The sequence below is a fragment of the Pyxicephalus adspersus genome, chromosome 4, assembly GCF_032062135.1.
Source record: "Pyxicephalus adspersus chromosome 4, UCB_Pads_2.0, whole genome shotgun sequence".
Classification (NCBI taxonomy): Eukaryota; Metazoa; Chordata; class Amphibia; order Anura; family Pyxicephalidae; genus Pyxicephalus; species Pyxicephalus adspersus.
The window spans coordinates 146,214,156-146,238,261 of record NC_092861.1 but is presented as its reverse complement, the minus strand read 5'-3'; the positions used below and the strand labels follow the sequence as shown (position 1 = coordinate 146,238,261).

Sequence of the window (24,106 nt, the reverse complement as noted above, 5' to 3'; positions counted from 1 at the left end):
TAAGTCTCGCTGTACTTTGGTGAAGGAAATGAGAGGCAGGTTTAATCACCCGAGCGATAACCCCGACCTTGGTTCGGGGTTAAAATAATTACAATTATCGATAACCCCGAACTTTTCTCACTGTATGAAAATACAGTGAGAAAAGCTCGGGTTTATCGATCACTTACCTGGTCCCGCTGCGATCCAGCGTCGTCCTCCAGCGTCGGGTGCCCTCTCCAGGAAGAAGAAGCCGGCCGGCTTCTTCTCCCTCCGTAGCGTGTATGTCGGCGTGTACGATGACGTCGGCGCATGCGTGCAAATAATAACCAAAGCACTCTATGTAGGAGTATAAGCCTCTGTATGAAGTTCTGACAAACACCTCCGGTCCTGCTACAATTGATACTCTATGCAGGTTGCAGCAATGCAGTGGGGAAAAAACAAGGGGGTAGCAGACCATTGTATGGAGAATATCGCGTTACAGTTTGCTTAAGTCCTCCGCTGCTGAAATTAGTTTTCTGCTTGGGAAGAATTACAAAAATGTATAAATGTTTAAGCAGATAACCACGTTCCTTTTTGATACAAGCTTATTCAATTTCTAAAGTTTATGAGGAGACTACATTTGTGCTTGAATTATTTGTATGGAAAAAGTAGTCTTTAGATTGACACTAGTAGTCTTACATTGTTCAGTCACCAAAGAGAAACGACTTTGACTTACTTCAATCTCATTTTCTTTGTAGGCCAGAGCTTCCTCTATATCCTTGTTAGATTTCTGCTGAAGCTGAATCTGTTCTTCCAGCTCTCGCTGTCTCTCACTCCAGCCTTCAGCTTCTTTCAGCAGCTAAAACACATTCAGAACAATGTTAAAGAACTTTTGTCCAATGAAAAACTGTTCTATTGCTTTTGAATGAGAAGAATATCAATTTAGGAACTGCTGCTGTAAATTGAGCCCCTTTTTTCCCCCTATTTCTAATAATGAAGAAAAAGCTAATTCGTAGTCAAGGACTCGGCATCCTGTAAAGCTTGTGCCCACATTCCTTCCACTACAACATGCCACAACTAACAGCAAAACTTTCTTAGACCAGGACAGGACAAACTCCTAACCCAGTTATTTCCTTATTACGCTTAAAAACTAAAATGAATAAATGAAGACATGTTAACCCTAACTCCCCTCCTATTGTGAGATAATTTTCCCACTTCTTGGATTGTAAGCTCCTTGAGGCAGGGTCCTCCTCTCCTCCTCCTGTATCAGTCTGTCAGTTGCAACCCCTTAGTACAGTGATCCCTAATATGTTGGCGATATATAAATACTGTAGTATTACTAATATTATTATTAATAATAATATTAATAATAATAATTCTAAGTTACAAGCCATGATTCCACTCTACTAAATTTAAAAGACCAATTTACTTAGCTAGCATCCATTTTGGCCCTTTGTCTGCCTAAGATGCCTGTGGTAGTACCATAGGAAAGTAAAGTAATCTCCTTCGAGGAAAACAAGGTTCGAGGTTTCGTTTTCCCTGTGAGCAGATTTATTATATAACGAGAAACCCAAAGCTCAAAATCATAACATATGGGGTTACTGGACTATATAATACAGGTAAGACGTGGAAGACTACTTATTTGCTGCCAATAGCACATGATTAAGATTCACGATGTGGTTTTAAATAGGACGTCATAAGCCTCACTGTACTGTGGTGAAAGGAACAAGATGGGTAAGTTTAATGAATAATCCCATACCGGATATACAATAAGCACAGATGTGTCAGCTTGTATGGGGAGATCAAACTGCATACCTGCTCCTTCCTTTCCTTTAGACTGACGTTTTCCTCCTGCACACTGCGAAGATCAAAGCGTACTTTCTGCTCCTTCATTTTGGCTTCATTTAGGGCAATTTGCAGCTGCAAGGAAACAACAAGAGTATTATGAAAACGAACGGAGACAAATAAACAATGAAAAACTGAAACCAAGCCAGATGCCAACAGACTTAAAATAATAGGTTACCTCTGAGAGTTCTGCTGAATGCTGCTCATATTGCTGTTTTAGCTGCTCTATGGATTTCTGTCCTTCATATATCTAAAAGAATAAAATATGATTAAGTTTATAGCAACAGAATGGATTCTTTGGACAAAATGTAATTCATCTGCTTAAAAAGAAAAGGCACATTACATACATTACAAAAAGCACTAGATATCTGAACAAGAAGCAAAATCATTTATTAGGATGAAAGAAAAAAGTGCTAGAGGGTATGGAGATCATGGAAATAAAAGCTCCATAAAGCTGGCCTTCCACCTGCCTTTATTATTCAGATTATTTCCATACCTTTTGGCTGGTGCACATGATTGGACCTGATGCCGATTTTACACCAACTGATCAATTTCCTATTGGCATGTGATCATTATGAAGCCCTGATATGCTGGGATCAGCCATGTGCAGAAGAAGCAGCCAGAAGCCTCCTTGGACTCATGATGTTTCCATCCCAAGAGGCTCTGCACAGCCATTCTGTCTTTATCGCCGGGTCTTAACCTTTATTTTTCTTTTAAAAAAGTGTTTTTAACCCCCTTAAAAAAGTGTTTTTAACCCCCAAAAAAGAAGGTAGTATTACTTTATATAAAGGGTTTGTCTACCCTTTTATACAAGGTAAAACTTTTAGTTTATGTCTGCTTTAAAAAAGAACTAAAAAAAAAAAAAAAAAAAAGCAGCTGGTTGCATGTGTCATGAAATAAAACATGCAGCTGTGGATTTTTGGTCAATTCAGTTTCAGAAGCTGACAAAGTTTTACCATTTCCTGTTTCCTTTTGTTCTGACTTTTCTGAGAGAGCAGCTCCTGCGATAAGTTCCTCATTTTGGCATCCAATTGCTTGTTACTGTTCTTCAGCTCCTTAACCGTGGCCTAGAAGAAAACCAAAAACATAAACTAAAGATACCTTGATTCTGGATTACATAATACACTACAAAATGCTACAAAATACTTTGCTTGGAAATAAAAAGAAGTCCAGGAATATGTACACACCTTCATTTTAACTACATCTAGGTAATACCAACTACTAAAACTTACTGTAAATATTTCACTGTATCAAGAAGAAAATACATATTACGCATGGGTGTGATATGTGCTGTGCAAGCATAAAACCTTATTTGACAGAAACAGAAAGGAAATGCACTTGTAATATGATGGGAGTAATTAGCAGAATGATACTTCAGAATGATGACAAAATAATTAACACAACTTTCTAAGGTTGATTTTCACATTTCTGTACACTGAGTCTGCCTGACACTGAACAGAAAAGTGTTTTCTTTACATTTTGGAAAATCCCAGTGATCAAGTAGTATTGTTGTTCTATTTTTCCCCAGAGACAGCTCTTTTCCAACATGAGCACTGTCACTGGTTGTGGTCAAGTTAAGGAAAAAGAATCTATTGAATCTTTCACTTCACAATATTTAGTGAGAGGGTCTTTTTAGGCTGCCATAGATCTCTCTGTAGTGGTGTAGAGTTGGTGGAAAGAATAGCAGCATGCAACAGCATACAAGAAATGTCAAACACTCAAAGGTTTGATGAAAAATAAGCACAGATGTGTCAGCTTGTATGGGGAGATCAAACTGCATACCTGCTCCTTCCTTTCCTTTAGACTGACGTTTTCCTCCTGCACAATGCGAAGATCAAAGCGTACTTTCTGCTCCTTCATTTTGGCTTCATTTAGGGCAATTTGCAGCTGCAAGAAAACAACAAGAGTATTATGAAAACAAACAGAGACAAAAAAACAATGAAAAACTGAAATCAAGCCAGATGCCAACAGACTTAAAATAATAGGTTACCTCTGAGAGTTCTGCTGAATGTTGTTCATATTGCTGCTTTAGCTGCTCTATGGATTTCTGTCCTTCATATATCTAGAAGAATAAAATATGATTAGGTTTATAGCAACAGAATGGATTCTGTGGACAAAATGTAATTCATCTGCTTAAAAAGAAAAGGCACATTAGATACATTACAAAAAGCAATAGATATCTGAACAAGAAAGAAAACCATTTATTAGGATGAAAGAAAAAAGTGCTAGAGGGTATGGAGATCGTGGAAATAAAAGCTCCATAAAGTTGGCCTTCCACCTGCCTTTATTATTCAGATTATTTCCATACCTTTTGTCTGGTGCACATGTTGGACCTGATGCCAATTTTACACTTGACCAACTGATCAATTTCCTATTGGCATGTGATCATTATGAAGCCCTGATATGCTGGGATCAGCTATGTGCAGAAGAAGCAGCCAGAAGCCTCCTTGGATTCATGATGTTTCTATCCCAAGAGGCTCTGCACAGCCATTCTGTCTTTATCGCCGGGTCTTAACTTTTATTTTTCTATCAAAAAAGTGTTTTAAACCCCCTCCCCAAAAAAGAAGGTAGTATTACTTTAAATAAAGGATTTGCCTACCCTTTTATACAAGGTAAAAATTTTAGTTTATGTCTGCTTTAAAAAAGAACAAAAAAAAAAAGCAGCTGGTTGCATGTGTCCTGAAATAAAACATGCAGCTGTGGATTTTTGGTCAATTCAGTTTCAGAAGCTGACAAAGTTTTACCATTTCCTGTTTCCTTTTGTTCTGACTTTTCTGAGAGAGCAGCTCCTGCGATAAGTTCCTCATTTTGGCATCCAATTGCTTGTTACTGTTCTTCAGCTCCTTAACCGTGGCCTAGAAGAAAACCAAAAACATAAACTAAAGATACCTTGATTCTGGATTACATAATACACTACAAAATGCTACAAAATACTTTGCTTGGAAATAAAAAGAAGTCCAGGAATATGTACACACCTTCATTTTAACTACATCTAGGTAATACCAACTACTAAAACTTACTGTAAATATTTCACTGTATCAAGAAGAAAATACATATTACGCATGGGTGTGATATGTGCTGTGCAAGCATAAAACCTTATTTGACAGAAACAGAAAGGAAATGCACTTGTAATATGATGGGAGTAATTAGCAGAATGATACTTCAGAATGATGACAAAATAATTAACACAACTTTCTAAGGTTGATTTTCACATTTCTGTACACTGAGTCTGCCTGACACTGAACAGAAAAGTGTTTTCTTTACATTTTGGAAAATCCCAGTGATCAAGTAGTATTGTTGTTCTATTTTTCCCCAGAGACAGCTCTTTTCCAACATGAGCACTGTCACTGGTTGTGGTCAAGTTAAGGAAAAAGAATCTATTGAATCTTTCACTTCACAATATTTAGTGAGAGGGTCTTTTTAGGCTGCCATAGATCTCTCTGTAGTGGTGTAGAGTTGGTGGAAAGAATAGCAGCATGCAACAGCATACAAGAAATGTCAAACACTCAAAGGTTTGATGAAATCCTCAGAAGAGTTATTATAAAAACTGTGGTGGTTACCTTCAGGGAGGCCGCCTCTTCCTGTAGGTGTGTGCTCTTCTCCTGCGTTGTGCTTTCAGACTCTTTAGCTTCTTTTATCTGAAGAAGTCAGGGGTAATATTATTAGATTCTGTTATAAAGTAATTCTTACCCTAAACTTTCTACAGAATGAATTACCTTTGTCTCCAACTCGGATATCTTCTCCAAAGCTTCGCTCTTCTCCTTCATCAGGGCAGCTATCTTCTCAGCAAGCTGCTTTTCACTGACTGCAAGAACATTTCAGCACATTAAAAAAAAAAAATGTACTTAATGAATAGTATTTACCTGCAGGGCAAGCTGTCCATCAAAAGACTGGAGGGAAATAATAAGTCATGTGTTCAGAGTGCATAAAGGGGTCACTTTGGTATCAGACAGATAATTTAATAAAAAATACAGTGGGGAGTACACACTTTCCTAGACACCCATGGGACCAGGGCTTCAGACCTTCAATATAAGCATTTTGATAAGTAGCACACACTAGGATCTCAACTATATCTAGATTAAGCAAAGTTATTATATATATATATATATATATATATATATATATATATATATATATATATAGCCCCTGACCTGTACATAATGGTCAGATTTAGGGGTCCTTTTCTACTTTATCCAAAAATGTGTAATAGAAATGTTTTTTTTTGCCTTGTACTTTACTCTCTGCATATTGTCCCATTGTGTGCTACATCCCCCATGTTTTAGATTGTAAGCTCCTCTGGGCAGGGTTCTCTCCTCCTTCTGTGTCACTGTCTGTATCTGTCTGTCATTTGCAACCCCTATTTAATGTACAGGGCTGCGTAATATTTTGGCACCATATAAATACTATTTATTATTAATAATAATCACTACATAACAAGAGAAAAGCTGTAACTTTTGTTCCTGGTGGCTCTTAGACCTGGTATCAGAGGTCTAGTGCGGTGTAAATATTACACTGTTTACATTCAGCCTGTCTGTAGTGGGCATGTGGAAAGTAAGGCTATGTACACACATCAGATGATTCCCGTCCGATAATCGGCTCAGGGCTGATATCGGACGAGAATCTGGCAAGTGAACAGCACTCGTCGTTCATGTCCTGGCGGACAACGAATGGTCGAAATGGAAGTGAAGGGGAGAGAGAGCAGTGGGGTGCCGCCTCGCCGTTCTCCCGCCTTCCCTCTTCACAAAGTAGAACGGTGCTGTACGTACAGGACTCATTCATGCATCTTTCAGTCTATTGTCTCTGGAAAGGATCATGAGAGATTCTTTCCAATGCCAATTAATCCATGTGTGTGCGCAGCCTAGGGATCAACAACACTGCAGGCCAATAGTAAGTTTAGGAAAAGATTAAGGAACTCTAAATAACATGCATTAGACGTCTATGTTACAAATGACTGTCGGAGATTGAAAGGGTTTAGCTAAATGTATTCAGAAGTGTCCTTTTTCTAGCAGAATGTGGCCAGCTAACCAATTATGGATCCTAACACTTTTCTCTGGCCAGGAATTCCTTCATCTCAAAAATACACCTACTTCTAATTTCTTCAGTACATTTTTACCCTAATTCTATTTGCCCAAATACATACCCATATATATGGTAACATGACACACTCAGTCTTGATTCTTTTCTGTTCCTCATTACAGAAAGAGTTCTCTTTTGATACTCCCATACTATTGTTTGTTACTTCGCCCACCTCCTAGATTGTAAGCTCTTCGGGCAGGTTCTTTTACACCTCCTGTGTCACTGTATCTGTCTGTCATTTGCGATCCCTATTTAATGTAAAGTGCTGCAAAATTTTATTAATAATAAACATTAATTTTCGGACTAGTAATGTGGGATCTTCCCTTTGGCAGTCTAGCAGTTGGGTTTTCACAGCAGCTGGATCATGAATAGGGGTAGCAACAAAACCGGTCAGCAGTGGGCCCGGAATGCAGAAAGGGTCAGAGGAGCCAGCTAGGAACATGTGATGATTGAGTAAGGAAAAATAACTTACAAGTCACTAGCATATAATCAAACAGATTTCTCTTTCTTGGGCAGGGGGAAGCAGCCCGCTGTGCAAAAATGTGACCATCTGGATGGTAAAGTCTGACAGATATGAGTGATCTGTTGGGATTTGGGTTATGAATAGCTGCGCTGTATAATTTGAACTGTCATAACATTCTAGAATGCAAATGACACGGCACTGTCATCCCTCGGATTTGCTACATGTACACAGATATCAGAAAAAAATCCATGGTCGAGTGTGAATTCTGTTTTGCAATTGTTGGCTGTTAGGAGTAACCATATCGGATTCCTTCCTACTGAGGGCAATGACATACAAGTATACACATAAGCCTCTCAGAGGAGAGAAGACTCAAAAGTCTTGTGGGTGAAACCCATCTTTATATAGAAGATCTGTAATTGAAAGCCTGTCCCACTAAGTACAAAATGCAAATATTGTATACCTACACACTAACTGATTGATATTTAGCTTGCTAAGCCCTGTGCATTAAACAATTGATTTCTCTTTTATTATACATATAAAGAGGTGCTTGCTCTTTTTTCTTTCCTTGGATAACAATTTCATGGCAGGTTTCCTAATAGTGACAGTAGTGAACCATGTTTGTGTATTGTATCTGGGAATTGCTACTTTTATGCTGCATTGGAAGCCCAGGTGACAACACAGAAGAACAAAATTGGAAAACATTTGGAGAACAATTGGTAGACTGTTGTTACAGGAAAGACCTAAATAAGAAACCTAATTTATTGATTGCCTGTTTCAATCATTTTAATGAAAGCTGCCAATTTAATCATGGAGTTTATTGTATTCAATTACATAACTATACTATATAGATTTGTAATATTATATATTATATACTGGATTGGATTTATTTATATTTTATTGTATTTAATGAACTCTGAACACTCTCTTATGGCCAACATAATGGCAATGTAAATACCCCCCTAGCCGCTGACTTCTCCAATGAACTACTATTGACTTCCTCACGCATAACCTCATCACACGCACAGCTCAAAGACTTCTCTAGAGCTGGCCCTAATCTCAGGAATGCCCTTTCATGTCGCATTTGGATTGCTCCTACTTTCTGCTCATTTAAAGAGACCTAAAACCCATCGTTTCACTTTTTCAGGAGAAGCCTCATTCCCTTCCAAGACTAATGCAGCATTACTTAACAAAATATATTTTCCAGAATAATGGGAACAAAAGGAGTCTGATCACCGACAGGAAAAAATTACTGGACAAAACCTATTTATGGATTATAAATTACCTTGATAGACTCTGCTCTTCACCTGCAAGAAGAGGGAAAATAATTTGTGTTATAAGACAGCAGCAGAAAGCATGTCACAGTGGGATTTTGTACACTCATCACATGCCTACAAACACTGCATACAAAGGTCAGGGTTTGTGCACACGCCAGCTAGTGAAAGGGAACACTCTGCAAATAAGATTAACAGATTGCTAAGAAAAGCTTCTCTGTTAATGCTCTGTGGGTCTTGTGTGGTACACTGGCTGTGAGCCCTGACCTCTGTATTCCAAGCAATATAGAGAAACTTAGACACTTGAAATAAAAGGAAGTCACAACACATTGGTATAAAATACAGATACAGAATATATAAACAGGCAGCTACACTTGATTTATGTGTGTTATGTATAAATCTAGGAAGCAGAAACAATGTGGTTTTGATGAGATTCTCAAAGTTAGCAATGCTTACATTTAAAATGAATCATTACTTTAAAAATGTGCATACAGGCCGATCTTTATTGCAGAATGGACATTTTATGTCTCCAATGCAACAAAATAAACTTACCTGTCTGTTTATATCTTTATTAGAATGTACATCTAGCTGTGCATGCTTCGGTGCCAGAATGATTGCACTCCCATGTGCATGCATGGGAGCTACATCCTTCCAGGCTGGCCAGTAAAGATGGCCAAAGATCCCAAACCCAGAAAAAGACCTGGTCAATATGTTGGAACTGTCGCGGAAATGAGATGAAGAGAAATTGTTCTGCTTTAATGCCTAGATTTTACACACACACACACGTTTTACCCCATTGCCTCTCCAAATTGCAGCCATATGTGCAGTTTCCCTTATGTCTCCCAAGAGTCATCATTGGTGCAGCAAGGTTAAATAATTACCACCGTATCTCAAAGCAGTTGAAGCTTATTATTTGTCATAATAGTAAGAACTCCCTCACTCACAGCCACCTGCTGCACTATGCATGGAAGCGAGATCTGACTTTCCCTGCAGTGCATTTTGGAGATATATTTTCAGTGGTCATGTCAACTGAGATTTGTTCAGCCAAATATATACATTATACACAGACACACAATACATACAAAAATGTAATTACATATGAATGATGAGCTTTACATATAGAAAAAAAAAAGTTTGGGTTTTCTTATAACAGTCACCAAATGGCAGTAATTTCCTTTCGCATTGCAGCAAACTAAAGAGCCCATACAGTAAATGTGACAGACTCCCAAGATACAAGGTGATGATGCTACCATATTATCATTATCATGTATTTATATAACACCAGCATACTATTGCTCCCAACTGTGACGTATGATCTGCACTGCATTGGTATTGAAATTGAACAGAGTCTTCTGAGAATCTGATCATGGCAAAAAATAAAGAGAAGTGTGACAGTGACCGAACACAAGATGCCAAGATGCAAAAAAAGGTTGAGATACACTTAGACACCCATATATGACAAAGAGAACAACCAATCAGTTCAAATGCCCCTCTTCTGAACATGACATGAGGACACTAGCCTAAATTTGTACAGCTGTCAAATCAAAGATACTCTAACATGGCAAAGTTTACATAACTGAAAACATTGTATGTGGCCTTAAAGCACTTTAAATTTTTCTATATAACCCAACACCATCTGTGTGTGTGTGTGTGTGTGTATGTATATATATATATATATATATATATATATATATATATATATATTTACATACACATTTATATGTGTGTCAGACTGTGAAAACTGATAAGTTAAAGTTAAGCTCTAATAAGAATTTACCGAGAGACAGGTCCTCCAGAAAAATATCAAAATGGAGATCAATCCCACAAAGACGGTGATGACGACGGCTTCCCACTGAACGCCATAGAAGTCTGAACCAGGCTGCATGTCTTCAGGTAGAGCGGACATAAGCTGCAACAGCAAGCAGGTAAATTAGAGGTTAAATTTAATCACAGAAAAAATTATAATTATTTACAAGAGGGCTAGTGGCTGCTAAAACAAACAGCTTATATGTCTAGGCAGCTTCAAATCAAGGTCATCACCAGCTGCATTGGATACCTTTTTCTCAAAATATAATTGTGTATCTATCACAAAAAATGTCAAAAAGTCAATCAGCTGCTCAGCTATAAATTATTAAAATCACTAAAACACAAACCTTTTGTGTTAATAATTACAAATAACTTTTCCCTATTCAAAACAATAGACTTTTAAAATATAGTGCTGCACGATGACTCGGTTTTACTGCTGATGTCCGATTTGAACTAATGTAAGGAATAAACCCTAAAAATAAGTTTAATTATTGAGACCTTTTTTAATTAAAAATACCTTTTAAGGGGTTAGTTTTATGTATGTGATAAGTGCAAAATGAGTGAGCAGATCAGTTCCTTTCCATTATCACAATAAGTGTTATCCCTGTCCAGTTCAATTCTACGGATTACAAAACACACACCCTCTATGTTAGGGAGATGGTCACTGCTGTCCTTGGGTGACAACACAGCTCCATTGTAGATACATTATGGAGTGGGTGTTGTCACCCAACCAAAGGAGGAGTGTTACTGGAGGATCATCAAGTGTAAAGGAAAAAAAAATACATCTGCCACATTTAAAAATATGCAAGCCTCCATAAACTACATCTTGATTTGATTATATATTTAAAAATATAGTTGTACAATTTCTGTACAATACCATTTAGATCTAACTGGATGAAGGCCTACCAATCCTTTTTATACAAATATCCAATGGGTCCATCCTTTGTACTACATAGTTCTTGATAGATCTAAAGAAAATTGTTAATTTACATCAGTGTTTTTCAACCAGGGCTCCTCCAGCAATGAGCAATTTATACCTCCCAGGTCAGGGACTCCATTGATCTTTTTGGCTATCTGTAAGGGTGACATTCTTCCCACTGGCCACCATACTAATGTACTGTGAGTTGTGGTTATAGTATTTAAAGAAGTGGTTCCCTGAAGACCTGAAAATTATTTCAAGGGTTCCCGATGTTAATAAAAAGTTGAAAAAGCGGATTTGGACTCTAGCATGTATTGTTAGTTTACCTGACAGCAAATTTTTCAGGATTTGACACTTATCAGGCAAACAACCACTAAAAGGAGGAATTATAGATCTGTATATCAAAAAAATGATCAAGTCCTGTAACCGTAAAATCCAGATCAATATGACCAATATTCACTCATAGCCTCATCACACGCATGGCTCCAAAACATTTCTAGAGCTGCCCTGACTCTCTGGAATGGTCTCCTCGTCCTATTCGGCTTGCTCCTACTTTCTGCCCATTTAAAAAGAGCACTCAAAACCCATTTTTTTTTAAACTTGCCTGCCCATCTTTTTCTGTCCTTTAAAAGTGTCACCACTTCCCACCACTACATATCTCCCCTTCTATTGTGTGTTTCTTCCCCCGAATCCTAGATTGTAAACTCTTGGGGACAGGGTCCTCTCCTCCTCCTGTGTAGTTTTCAGGTGGCTATAACAATAATAAAAGAAGTATTCACTGGTATTATGAAATATTGTCCCTCCACTTGGCTTTTCTTGCTCCCAGGTAAGTTGATAGAATTCATCTTACAATTGCTTTTCGTTATTGACTATTGATGACCGCAAAAGAGAAGACAATCACATAATCATGAGGAGGAATGCAATGTTGTCGTTGAGACTACCCAAGGTTTTTCTTCTATTTGCCTCAATAAGCAATGAATAAAATAAGAAAGAGAAGCATCACAGTTCAAAGGTCAGTTCATTTCTGACAATAGCGTCTCTGTAGGCCACCTACCGTCCTTGAGCTCCTAATCAGAGATTTATATTTTTCTTGAAAACATACCCTTGAAAAATGTTACATTTAGGGAAATTCCTATTTTTTATTCATAAAGTTGGTGAAATAAACCATTATTAAGCTACACAGATTTAGCTCTAAGTTTAGGCGTAGATCAGCTGGCTTGGCTAAACACAGCTAATAACACACTAATTAAACTCATTAGCTGAGAGAGGGAAATTAGTGCTAGTGCATTTCTTATAATCCGAGTAAATGCCACGTCCTGAGGTTTCAGGAAAGCTTCTTGTATGACAACAGTTGCAGATACAGATCTGTATATACCAACCTGGAGAAATCTGGAGATCAGGAGGCTGTATAAGGTGGGGATGGTCCCCAGAATGACTGGATCTGTTCCCACCCCCGAGAAGGAGGAGGTAGAGATGGGGTCCTCTTGTTCCATTTCGTCCATTTCCACCTGGATAAGTGATGGTCGGCCAGAGACCAACGCGAGTTATTTAACACGAAAAGGACAAGCACACAACTCAGACATGTTAGGGGGAAATGGGAACCATTCACACACCTTGGGGGCATTTATAAAACTAGCACTTTCCTTAAAATCCAAATTTCATTCAAATGTACAATTCATTGGCTCAGAATAAAGTTAGACATGAAGGTAAAACGTGAACTTATGTTACCCTTTAACAACATCTATAAATGGTAAATGTGCCTGAACCATACCCTTTATGCCCAGGTACTTGCCCTATTGATTGTATATCTGCCACGTGAGATCATCTAAGGCACTGCAGCCTCCGATTGCCAGTCTCAGGGGATCTGGTGGGGTCATTACTGTGCTGCTCACAGTTCAGCTTGCTGGAGAGGAAGCTGTACCTGAAGACCTGCATTGCTTCTTTATTCTGTTGATCTGGGTTTTCCTAATCTCTTCTGTTGCTCCCTTATTACTCCTCCACCAGTCATCAAAGGGCCGTTCTTCATAGAGGAAGCAAAGCCCTGTTCCTCTACCCAGATTGCAATGGCACAGGCAAGGTAAATCAGTACATAGGAAAAGATCGCAGCAGGGGCCAATGGTAATAATAGTGACTAATCCTTTAATACACAGCTTCCACAATCCAGCTACTCTTATCTAAGTTTGATAGGCGGAGTCACTGTTTAGCTTATTATATTTCGAACAGGGAATCTTCAGAAAGGAGGAAAGAGATAAATCTACAGTTTCTGCACATGTATTGTCCAATCACAGACTGGGAAGCAGGGATGTGACCTAATATTTCTGAACAGCAGTAAGCAAGAATCAGGTCTGAAACAAGGGCATTTGTATTGTCTAGTAGAGTTGTGTAAAGGATGGACAGAAATACAAATCCTTTGCAGTAATCCCCATCGCCCCTTTTAGCTGGGCGTATCACCCGGCACTTTTTGGTGATCACCCGGCTGTTTTTGGGTGGTTACTAAAAAGTTAGATCGCAATACAGGGGCTGCCACCTGCCTACAGTTTCTTCCCACCCATATAAAAAATATTTCTAGGCTTTGCCAGGTATATTGTAAATGGTATTAAATTCAGAAATTATCAAAGCAAGATTTATAAATGCCCAGCAACGCTCTGACCACCTGACATTAAACATACACACTTCAATGTGACCATCCAGGGGTAGGATTACAGATCTAACCACATAAAAACACTTCATACAGCCAACACACACCTATTTGCAAACAACCCAAACATTACAGCGAGATGAAAGAGACTATGTGAATGGATAGTACAGATTTCTGCAAATCATAGCTAAAGACACCTATCCTTCGTTATGCTCCAGAGACATTTAACATTGCAGCCCATTCATTTGGAACCAATTATTATAAAAAAGTGGAAATCACTTTAATTCGGTATTTTTTTGCTTTTTTTTTATCATATTATTTATTTACACATCTGAGCAGCAGCAATGACAGGGCCTGGACATAACATAGCAAGGTGTTGGAACAGTTGCAGCAACAATTTTATTTTTGAATCTGGTCACATTGTCCTATTACAGCACAATGACAAAATCTATGTGGAGCTGCCCTTCTTTGACAACTTTGTACCCTTTCTCCCCTCTAGCAACCCACCGATACCCTTTTGCCCCTCTAGCAACCCACTGATACTTTCTCCTTTGCAGCGAATCAAAATACCTGGTGTTGGGGTTGTAATGTCAACTCCTTGCATGTGACAGAGCCCAGGCGCAGCAACTGGACACCAAGCCATGTTACAATGTCAATGGAAGAGGTCCTAAGCACTCTAATACCCACAAACACCAGAAATGCTGCAATGGACCACTGGAGAGGTATCAGCGGGCTGATCAGGGTCAGTGATCCCCCCCCCCGGCCCCTTTTAGCCGGGTGCACCACCAGGCACTTCTCAGTAACCACCCGTCTGCTTTTGGTGGTTACCGAAGAGTTTGGTCATAATACCGGGGCTGCCACTCGCCTGCAATTTCTTCCGACACAGCTTAAAAAATTGCCTGGGTTGAACACTGATATTGACACTGAATAGGTAAGGTAACAATGTAATTGAAGGGAAAATTTTCCCAACAAGAATGAAGATGGTAATAAAAAAAGCAGAGGCTTTAGTCCTTCCCCTGTCAATTCATTAAATCCAAATAAAAGCTGGCATAACCCTTTATTTTCTTTAATAATTGCACACGGCCTTTAATTAAAAAGTACATGCTGTATATTTCTACAAGCCACATCGACATTAGTAAGCATTTTCTCACAGTTCCCTGTTCATGCCACGTATTTCTCATTATCTTCTTTGTCAAATATTTGCTTTTCTTCTGCAATGTACAACACAATCGCAAACCACTCACTAAGGCCAAATCTCCGGGGCAAGCTGATACTACACTGCAATGCATGCACTAATTGTAATCTTGTAAGATCCTAACCAGGCAATGGTATATTTTCTAAATGTAATTCGATGGAACAAATGGTAAATTACAACACATGCTGCACTGAGCTTTGTTTGAAGAAATAACACCGGCGGCATGTTTGCCGATCTCCACAATCAACTTAGCATGTCTATGGGCTAAACTAAATAGGCCATTTTACCTGGGAGATTTACCATTTGTTTGCAGTCACCCCTTTATAGGGCCGGTGTGGTCAACATAATAGATATAGATGGTCTTAAATCACCAAGGGACCATAGTATCTAATATACGTAATGGTATAGAGGATGATAAGAGACAACAGACATTATATGTATACTGGGACACATAATGCATCTTGGAATAAATTAAACAATTTGGGTAAAGAGACTTTTTTAATATTTTTTTTTATCTGCATCACATCAAAGGCCATTTATTTTTATGTCTAAATGTTTTTGCTTTTTCTATGGATATCCTAATAAAGCTAAAGAAAGGGCAGAAAGAGGAGTGGAGTTCAGGTGAAAAAGAGAAGACTGACTAAGGAAGGGTTAGAAGTTTTATGTTTGTGTCCTTTCATTTTCTGTATCACCAGGACAAGAATTAGGAGGAATGAGTGTCAGCAGGATATGTAGGTGTAATTGGCAATAAAAAAAAAAATCTGAGGTTGATATCCTCGTCACCACTTGACTAAAAATGTGAAGTTGCCTGTGGAACGCTGGAAGTGATTTCTCAGAACTTCCTGTGTTCTCTGTTTCCCTGTATAATGCACAAAATACTCTTCCTGTACAATACTCTCTCATCATAGTATAATGCACAGTCCTGCCCTCCCTGTATAACACAGACCTCTTACTATTTTATCTATCTATCCTCCCTCTATAGTAGAGACAGCCTCATCCATGCATTATCCACTGCAGTGTTCAAATCAGAAATTTTTGAAGCCAGGTGGCAGTCCCTGTATTGTGACCCAACTGGATGGAGTACCCAGCTAAAGGGGTCTGGGGAGAACACTACACTGGTGTCTGTCTGTCCTCTTATATGTACCAACCCCTGGAGTCCCTATGTGTCCCATGCCCTGGTGTCTGTGTGTCCATCCTGTATAATGCAGACACACAGCCTCCTCTGTGTAACATTCACCACACTCACTGACAGAGAAACAAACACAAAACACCCCACAGCTGCGGTGACACCGCCCGCCACACACACACAATGACACCCCATGACACCCGGCTTTCACTCACCCAAGGCTCTCCTGTGCTGTCTCAGCCACTCTGCACTTCGCCTCCTGTCATAACAACACGTCACCACTGTGTGACCCGGCGCTACCCGGATGCGCTGACGTCACGATTCGGCGACACCCGGAAGTAAAGCGCGCACGTTGATTGGCGCTCAGCAACGTGACCCAGTTAGAATGCCGGGATCCGTGTAGAACCACCCCTAGCGGCTGGACACGTGACTAACCCCGGGTGACAGCGGTCCCTCCCCCATGGCTGGCACACCGAGCCCGGTTATAAAGTGCAGCACATCCCCGATCTATAACAACCAATACAGCCAGCTCATTATAATCCAAACCGGTGCCCCATTCCCCATAACACAAACTCATTTCAGTCCAGATTCTACAGATCCAATAAAAAACAAATCTTTGTAAAATCTCTGCACAGCCTTCATCATGGTGACCACAGACATATAAATGTGTCAAACAAATTGTATGAAAAGTCAGCAGAGACACTCCGGATGTAACATCTGTATAAGTAATGGGGAACCAATATGTCCCCCACCAATCTCCATGCCCCACCCGTCTATGGAGGTCAGCAGGTGAACCCCCGCTACAATTGTCTGTTCTAGTGACAACGGTAACATTTGGATTCTGCGTCACTCAATGTCCTGGTCACCTCTTTGTCTTTGTAAGAAGGGAACCGCAGGTGAGAGAATTGGGGCCTCCGTTGTCACCAAGACAGGAAGTGAGGGCAAATGAACTCTATGGGAACAAACACAGCTAATGCACCCTGGCGGAGCTTTTACCCTTCCCTATACAAATCTTAATGTCTACGTTAATGCTGATTGTCCTGCATTGTGTTTGAATAACCGTTTAGATGTAAATGTGTTTGTTCAATAAATGTAAATGTGTTTAAACAGCAAACACAATTCTAAAAAACACTTCCCAGAACACGTACCCCGGGGCTAACATCACACCCATGTCTTCCCATATTGCACCATGCACTCATTATTGCATTGCAGTGCCACTTTTTTTTCCTAAACTTTGTTTATTAAAATTTTTAGTATACAAAGCAATGCTATTCATTTTAAATGTAAGCTTCTTTAAATAAAGGAAGACACCTGCAGTGGATAGCAACTACTTGCATGTATAGCACTAGATTCCTAAAGAGCACCTGTCATACTCTGGGTCATTGCAGTACACACTACTCATTACAATCTAAGTAACTAAATCAAAACAATCTGTTCAAGCTTACTAGCACATTTGCCAGTTACTATAAGCAACTTCTTTGTATGCCGCTTCCTCCTCGTCTTAGATTGTAAGCTCTTCGGGGCAGGGTCCTCTCCTCCTCCTCCTGTGTCATTGTCTGCATATATCTGTCATTTGCAACCCCTATTCAATATACAGCACTGCGTACTATGTTGGTGCTATATAAATACTCATTATAATTAATAATAAATTAGGTTTCTACAAGTCATGCATAAATCTGGTAAAATATGCAATTCCCCAAGCAACCACTAGGGGGTAGAAGACAACAAGTCCTTAATCCATTAAATGGTGATATAAAAAGTATGGACCTAATTCATTAAAGTTCTCAAAGACTGGAGAACATAGACTATCATGGGTGAAATTGGGTGACTTGGGTAAACCTGGAATGGATTTCTTAAAAGTCATCTGATATTTGTTGGCAAATGTTTTTAATCCTGAACTAGATTTATTCCAGGTTCGCCCAGGTTCACTGACGGTAGTGTATCTTCTCCAGTCTTGGAGGGCTTTAATAAATCAGGTCCAGAGTCTCCATTACTGTGATCTAAATTAAATGCTAGACAGAGGTTTAAAATAAAACTTTTGTTACCAATGGTTGCTTCCAAGGGCAAATATTGAGTGGGTGCATGGAGAATAAAGCTCCAGAAACTCTACTGGCTTTGTGGTATGTTGTCGGCTGAGATACAAATATTGCTGAATGGGAACATCAGATTCTCCCCTCCTATTGTGTGATACTTCCCCCCTCTTAGATTGTAAGCTCTTCGGGGCAGGGTCCTCTCCTCCTCCTGTGTCAATTGTCCGTATCTGTCTGTCATTTGCAACCCTTATCTAATGTACAGCGCTGCATAAAATGTTGGTGCTATATAAATCCTGTTTAAAAATAATAATAAATGCTTTCTCATTCCGTACAATAGAGCAGATCCTTAGATCAGTGAGAGTGATCTTCCCACACACTTCCCGGCTTGTGAATTATTTATAGAATGTCATGCTCAGACACATCAGATGACAAATTCTCCAGCTTACTACTTTGTTAGTCATCACAGAGGACAATCATCACTTTCACTAGTAGATTATGTAAGCAAGCCTGAATGAACTACAACCACAATTCCAATTTTAAAGGAAAACCATAATAGTTTTGTGTTGATTTTATCTTTAAGTGGAACTAAACCCATCAAAGAAAATAAAAATGTTGAGGCCCCCAGGAGCTTTTTGTCATAATGTGCAATTACATGCAATGGGCTTGATTTATTAAAGCTCCCCAAGACTAGAGACTTTCATCAGTGAATCCAGCAAACCTGGAAAGGATTTCTTCGTCATAAGCTTTTTGTTAGCAAATGTTTTCAATGCTGGACCAGATTCATTCCAGGCTTGCTGGATCAACTTCACTGATGAAAGTGTATATTCTTCAGCCTTGGGGAGCTTTAATAAATCAGGCTCAATATATGGCAAGTTAGACGGCAGAGCAATTTCCTCTAGAGCTGCCATGTTCCTTCTGTTGTCGGTGCTTTCACCTTCATTGGGTTTTCAAGTCCTTGACCTTTAATCTGTCAAGCATATACTGAAACTACACACTAACCACCTTACCCCTCACTTCTGCAGGACCCCTCGAAACACAGCATAACCAAACCCCCAAAGCTGCTTCTCTTCACCTCTTATCACAGGTATAGTGACATCATTGCATACAATGTAGAACCAGCAGTCCTGCATTGTATGAAAGGACTTCTGCAGCCTGGTACAGTGGTGAGAGACGGCTGCTGGAGGAGTGAGGGATAAGGGAAGTATATTGGCATTTTTTGTAACCCTTAGACAAAAATTAGCAGTTAACCCCTCCAGCTGCCAAATGTGCAGGTCCTAAAGACGAGTGATTGCGCAGCTGGCAAGGTATGGTGAACCTACACAAAGCCATCAGTGTAGCTCTCTGCTCCTGTGCACAGAAAGTGGGTCTGTTTGTAGTAACCCAGAACAAGAAGGCAGATCAGGGCATTTTTACTAAGCTTGTCCCCGTCTGGGGATTTAGAGAGTACTGAATAGCAAGACAACCAGAAAATCAGCATTTTAGGAGCTTTTCACAACAGTAGCCTCAGACTCTGCCCTTCTGAGTGGTTAACTTTAGGTCACCATGCTGTTTAAAAGACTCTTGTAATTAGTTGAGATTGTAAATAAGATGCAAAAAAAAAAGACTTGAAAAAAATGACTTTGAAACAGGCCAATCAAATTCTGCAGATAGCAGTCAGTGACATTTGCATTGAGAAACAGCTTAGTAGGGCTGGGCTGGGGCAGGATATATCCTATTGGTAGCAGAAACAAAGTGGTACTATAATTCTTGATGTGTCATTGCTCAAGTATATTTTTTTCTATTGGTAGAATACAATCATATTCACTAACAACAATTGTGGGACTTTATTAGTACCGATTAAACTTAGTTTTTACACTTTATTTATAAAAATTAAAATCAATATCATGTAAATGTGACCACATCATTAATACATCAAAATTTGTAATGAACCTTCATTCATTTTACACAAAGCGCTATATTTTTTTCATCAGGAGGAACAAATGTTGAAGAGTCTACAAAACAACCTTCATTTTGGATCAATAGTAATAAACAGTTTACATGATTAATCCAATATCAATACCCCACATATGTACCTCGTATTAGAATGCTATTTATTGTCCAACTTGATGACGGTATTTTAAAGAACATCAGTGTCACATAAAAGGAGAACATCTGAAGTTGGAATTGTAGATTTGTCTGCAGAACAACCAGATGATCAGCATTCCGGATATGTTTTTATTGCTTTTGCTGATGCCTGATTTTTAGTAATCAGCATGGTGAGATATAGATACTGATATAGCCATATAGCGATATATCATATCATCTGGTTGTTCTGCAGACAAATCTATGTTTCCAACCTCAGATGTTCTCCTTTTATGTGACACTGATGTTCTTTGAAATACTGTGATCAAGTTGGACCATAAATAGTATTCTAATACGAGGTACATATGTGGGGTATTGATGTTAGATTAATCACTATTGATCTAATATGAAGGTTGCATTGTTGACTCTTCAGCAAGTGTTCCTCCTGATAAAGCAATTAAAGCGTAACGCGTTAGGCAACAATGAAGGAAGGATTATTAGAAATTTTGATGTATTTATAATGTGGTCACATGTACATGATATTGTTTTTAATATTTGTAAATAAAGTGTGTAATAAAAAATCATTTTTAATCAGTACAAATAAGATCCCACAACTGTTGTTAGTGAATATGTATAATATTAAGGATGTGGTACTGTATTATTTAGAACCATTAACAAATGTTTATTGAATACAATAATCTTATGAAAGCTTATCTTTACATTGTCATAATATTCTAAGACCTTGGACACATGAGCAGATTCCATTGCTGATCCTTTGCTCAGGCCAACCAGTCTGATTGATATTCTGATCAACAATTCAGAGATTAGAAGTCTTATCATGCTCATTCAAGCTTTTCCCAAACTGAAAGCAAATCAAAATCAGATCTGATGAACTTGATCTTACCTATACACGATACAAAGTTTGAATTTTTTTATAAATATTTTCCAGCACATCAAATTTATCCACAACCAATAACCCGCCTTCCTTCTCGAAAAACGTCTCTTATTTAGCTGCTCCTAAATTTCAGTCCCATCTGTTTTATCTGAAATTTGATGTGACGTGAATATTAGCCCATGTGTACTAGCCTCAAGACCGATTAGGCATAGTAAAAACATGTGCATGAGGTGCTCCTCTCCAAGCATTGTTACTTTGGGGTTGTGTACCTACAGGTCCCAGATGTGCCTTTGTGAGCATAATATTAATTTATAACAACACATTCAATTTAAATATTGTTTTACTGGCAGTTTATATGACTGAAAAGAATGACTCCCACCAGACACAAACATTGTGATCCTGTAGGACACAGACAATGCGATCTTTGGGCTGCTGGAGAGCGAAGCTTTTTATTCATGACAAACATGACAAACAAATTCTGTTTCAAAAAACTCAAATCTGAAATCCTTTTCTAGAGCTTGCTACATTTTAATTCATTTAAATTCGCCAATTAATAGGATCTTTTAGATAGTGTACTCACCAAAGTTGCAACAGGGGTCAATGACTTCTTGGCTGCAAGCAAAGCACTGTATATGTTGGAGAAGAACTGTTGTAATGAGGTGTGCCAGGACTCTGATTCTTGGGAATCCACATCTCTATCTTCTTCCAAAGCCTCAGCTAAACAAGGAGAAACAATTGTGAAATAAAACATCATGAGATGACATGAAATGGATATTCATAACTTTATGGAAATTAAAAAATACATGTCTTAGATAAAGGATCAGAAATGTGTGGGCTGAACTCTTTCAGAATGACAAGTCCTGGATATCCATACTGCCTTCACTGGTAAAATGACCTTTATTACTATACGATAAAGTTTTTTTTGTAGCCCAGGGGTGCTTTTTGGCACAGGGGCCACAATAAGTTTTAAAATTTGACAGATGGCCGGGCCATTATCAGATGGATGGAGAGTGTTTGTACGAATTGATATTTATTACATGTAAATGCGGCATGGATTAAAAAGCTTAATGGGTCGTAGTTTGCCCATGCCTGTTGTAAGGGTGGGCTATAGAGGCCAGAGTAAAGATACTGTAAAATTTGCAGATGACAGTTTTCATGTAGTATATTTTTACACTGGTAAACAAGATGAAATCCTTAATAGCATGCTCTGTCCCAGCATTCTGCTAATGAGCTTTCACCAATGGCCACAGTAGAAAAAAATAAATAAATAAATAAATTCACAGAAAATACAATTCAACCAATCAAATTGCAAACTCCAATTAATATGCATTTATAATCTGTGATTTAGGAACTAAAGCATAGAGGTTAGAACTTTGGCCTTTGCAGTGCTAGGTCCCAGGTTCGTATCTTGGCCAGGGAGTTTACATGTTCTCCCTGTGTTTCTGTGGGTTTCATCCAGGTACTCCGGTTAAGACTGTGTTAAGGACATATAACTATGGTAGGGACATTATATCGTGGCGCACCTTTGAGGCACAGCTAGTAGCATGACTATGAACTACACACAGAACTGTGTAATATGTTGGCCCTATATACAGTAAAAACTGGATAATAATAATAAAGCTCCAATTTCAAAACTTGGCATTAGGCAGGACTTTATTGCAAAAAAGGGCAGACTATATTCCTTCTGCAATAATCATTCTTACCCACTTGATTGCTGTCCTAACATAAAATGGCTATATGGCTATAAAATGGCTATAAAATGGCTGCTGGGATTGAATGAACTCCCATGGCCAAGATGGCCAAGCAGTGAAACAGGAGAAAAGAAGACCGAATAGAACAGCGGCACACAATTAGTGACAGGTGACTGCAATTAATGATTTGCGATCAAGCAGGTAAGGTTTTTTTATTGCAGATGGGACATTGTCTGTTCCTTTTGTAATAAAGGATCTGCATAGTCATACAGTAATTTTTTCAATTTTTGGGCTTAATCCCGCTGAACTATACCTGCTTTGCTTCCTATACCCGCATAAACATAACTGGTGTCACTAAGCACTTCCCCATACCTTTTCTGTATCAGTACTGTGAAAGTGATCAGTCCCAGGCGCAGGGAATGCCGGGATAATGTATATGCATCCTCCATATTGAGAGGCATTCGCGCCCTTAATGATCAAACATTCAGCCCTGTTTCGATAGCTTTTCATTTGGCTGATCAGTTTAAGAGCAAACAGGAGGTAAGGAGACATTAGAAATCATGTTGGGGAAGTGAATGGAAGGGTAAGTATGTGCTTAATGGTGTTTTATATAAGGCATGTGATACCCTATGCATCCCGGCTTTCCCTGTGGCTGCTGGAAGATGATGCACCCATTCTGGGGCAAGAGCATATGAGTGCAAATTGCAGTCAGATAAGGTTATCGTCTGTCCTCTCTGCAATAAAGGCAATTTTTAATTTTTGGGTTTAGTTCTACTCTAACTGTTCTAACTTTTTTATTCATGATTAAAGGGGTAAATTTTCACTTCAAAGTCAACCTTTGTCCAGGCAGGGCACGACAACAGGTTCCCTTTAATGGCAGAAAAAAAAATACCCAAAACCTCTGGATATAGGGAAAGTTTTAACCAAAACCCCTTTCCTCACATGTGACACTTCTGGTTCCTAGTGAGCGAGTGGCAATTCAAGCATTTAGCCCTGTCACATGGAGATGGGGAGAGAGTTGACATTAAACTTTACCTATTCATTTTTCCTATTTGCACAAAACCACAGGTTCTGCAAACTGCTGTCACTGGATCAAATAGAAAGATTTTTTTATTGGCAAAGGTGACCT

General features: G+C 38.9%; 1 protein-coding gene across 1 annotated transcript in view; it reads right to left on the bottom strand.

Annotated features, from left to right (window-relative positions):
- Positions 1-24,106, bottom strand: part of MIA3 (MIA SH3 domain ER export factor 3) — a 68,990-nt gene that overhangs the window by 14,910 nt on the left and 29,974 nt on the right. Inside the window, exons 7-19 of the mRNA XM_072410296.1 lie at positions 21,867-22,018; positions 12,718-12,846; positions 10,391-10,522; positions 8,625-8,646; positions 5,520-5,608; positions 5,364-5,441; positions 4,548-4,658; positions 3,794-3,865; positions 3,586-3,690; positions 2,760-2,870; positions 1,982-2,053; positions 1,774-1,878; positions 605-817 (exon numbers count right to left, since the gene is read on the bottom strand). Of these exons, the coding sequence (XP_072266397.1) occupies positions 605-817; positions 1,774-1,878; positions 1,982-2,053; positions 2,760-2,870; positions 3,586-3,690; positions 3,794-3,865; positions 4,548-4,658; positions 5,364-5,441; positions 5,520-5,608; positions 8,625-8,646; positions 10,391-10,522; positions 12,718-12,846; positions 21,867-22,018 (1,391 nt within the window). The remainder of the gene's footprint in view (positions 1-604; positions 818-1,773; positions 1,879-1,981; positions 2,054-2,759; positions 2,871-3,585; positions 3,691-3,793; positions 3,866-4,547; positions 4,659-5,363; positions 5,442-5,519; positions 5,609-8,624; positions 8,647-10,390; positions 10,523-12,717; positions 12,847-21,866; positions 22,019-24,106) is intronic.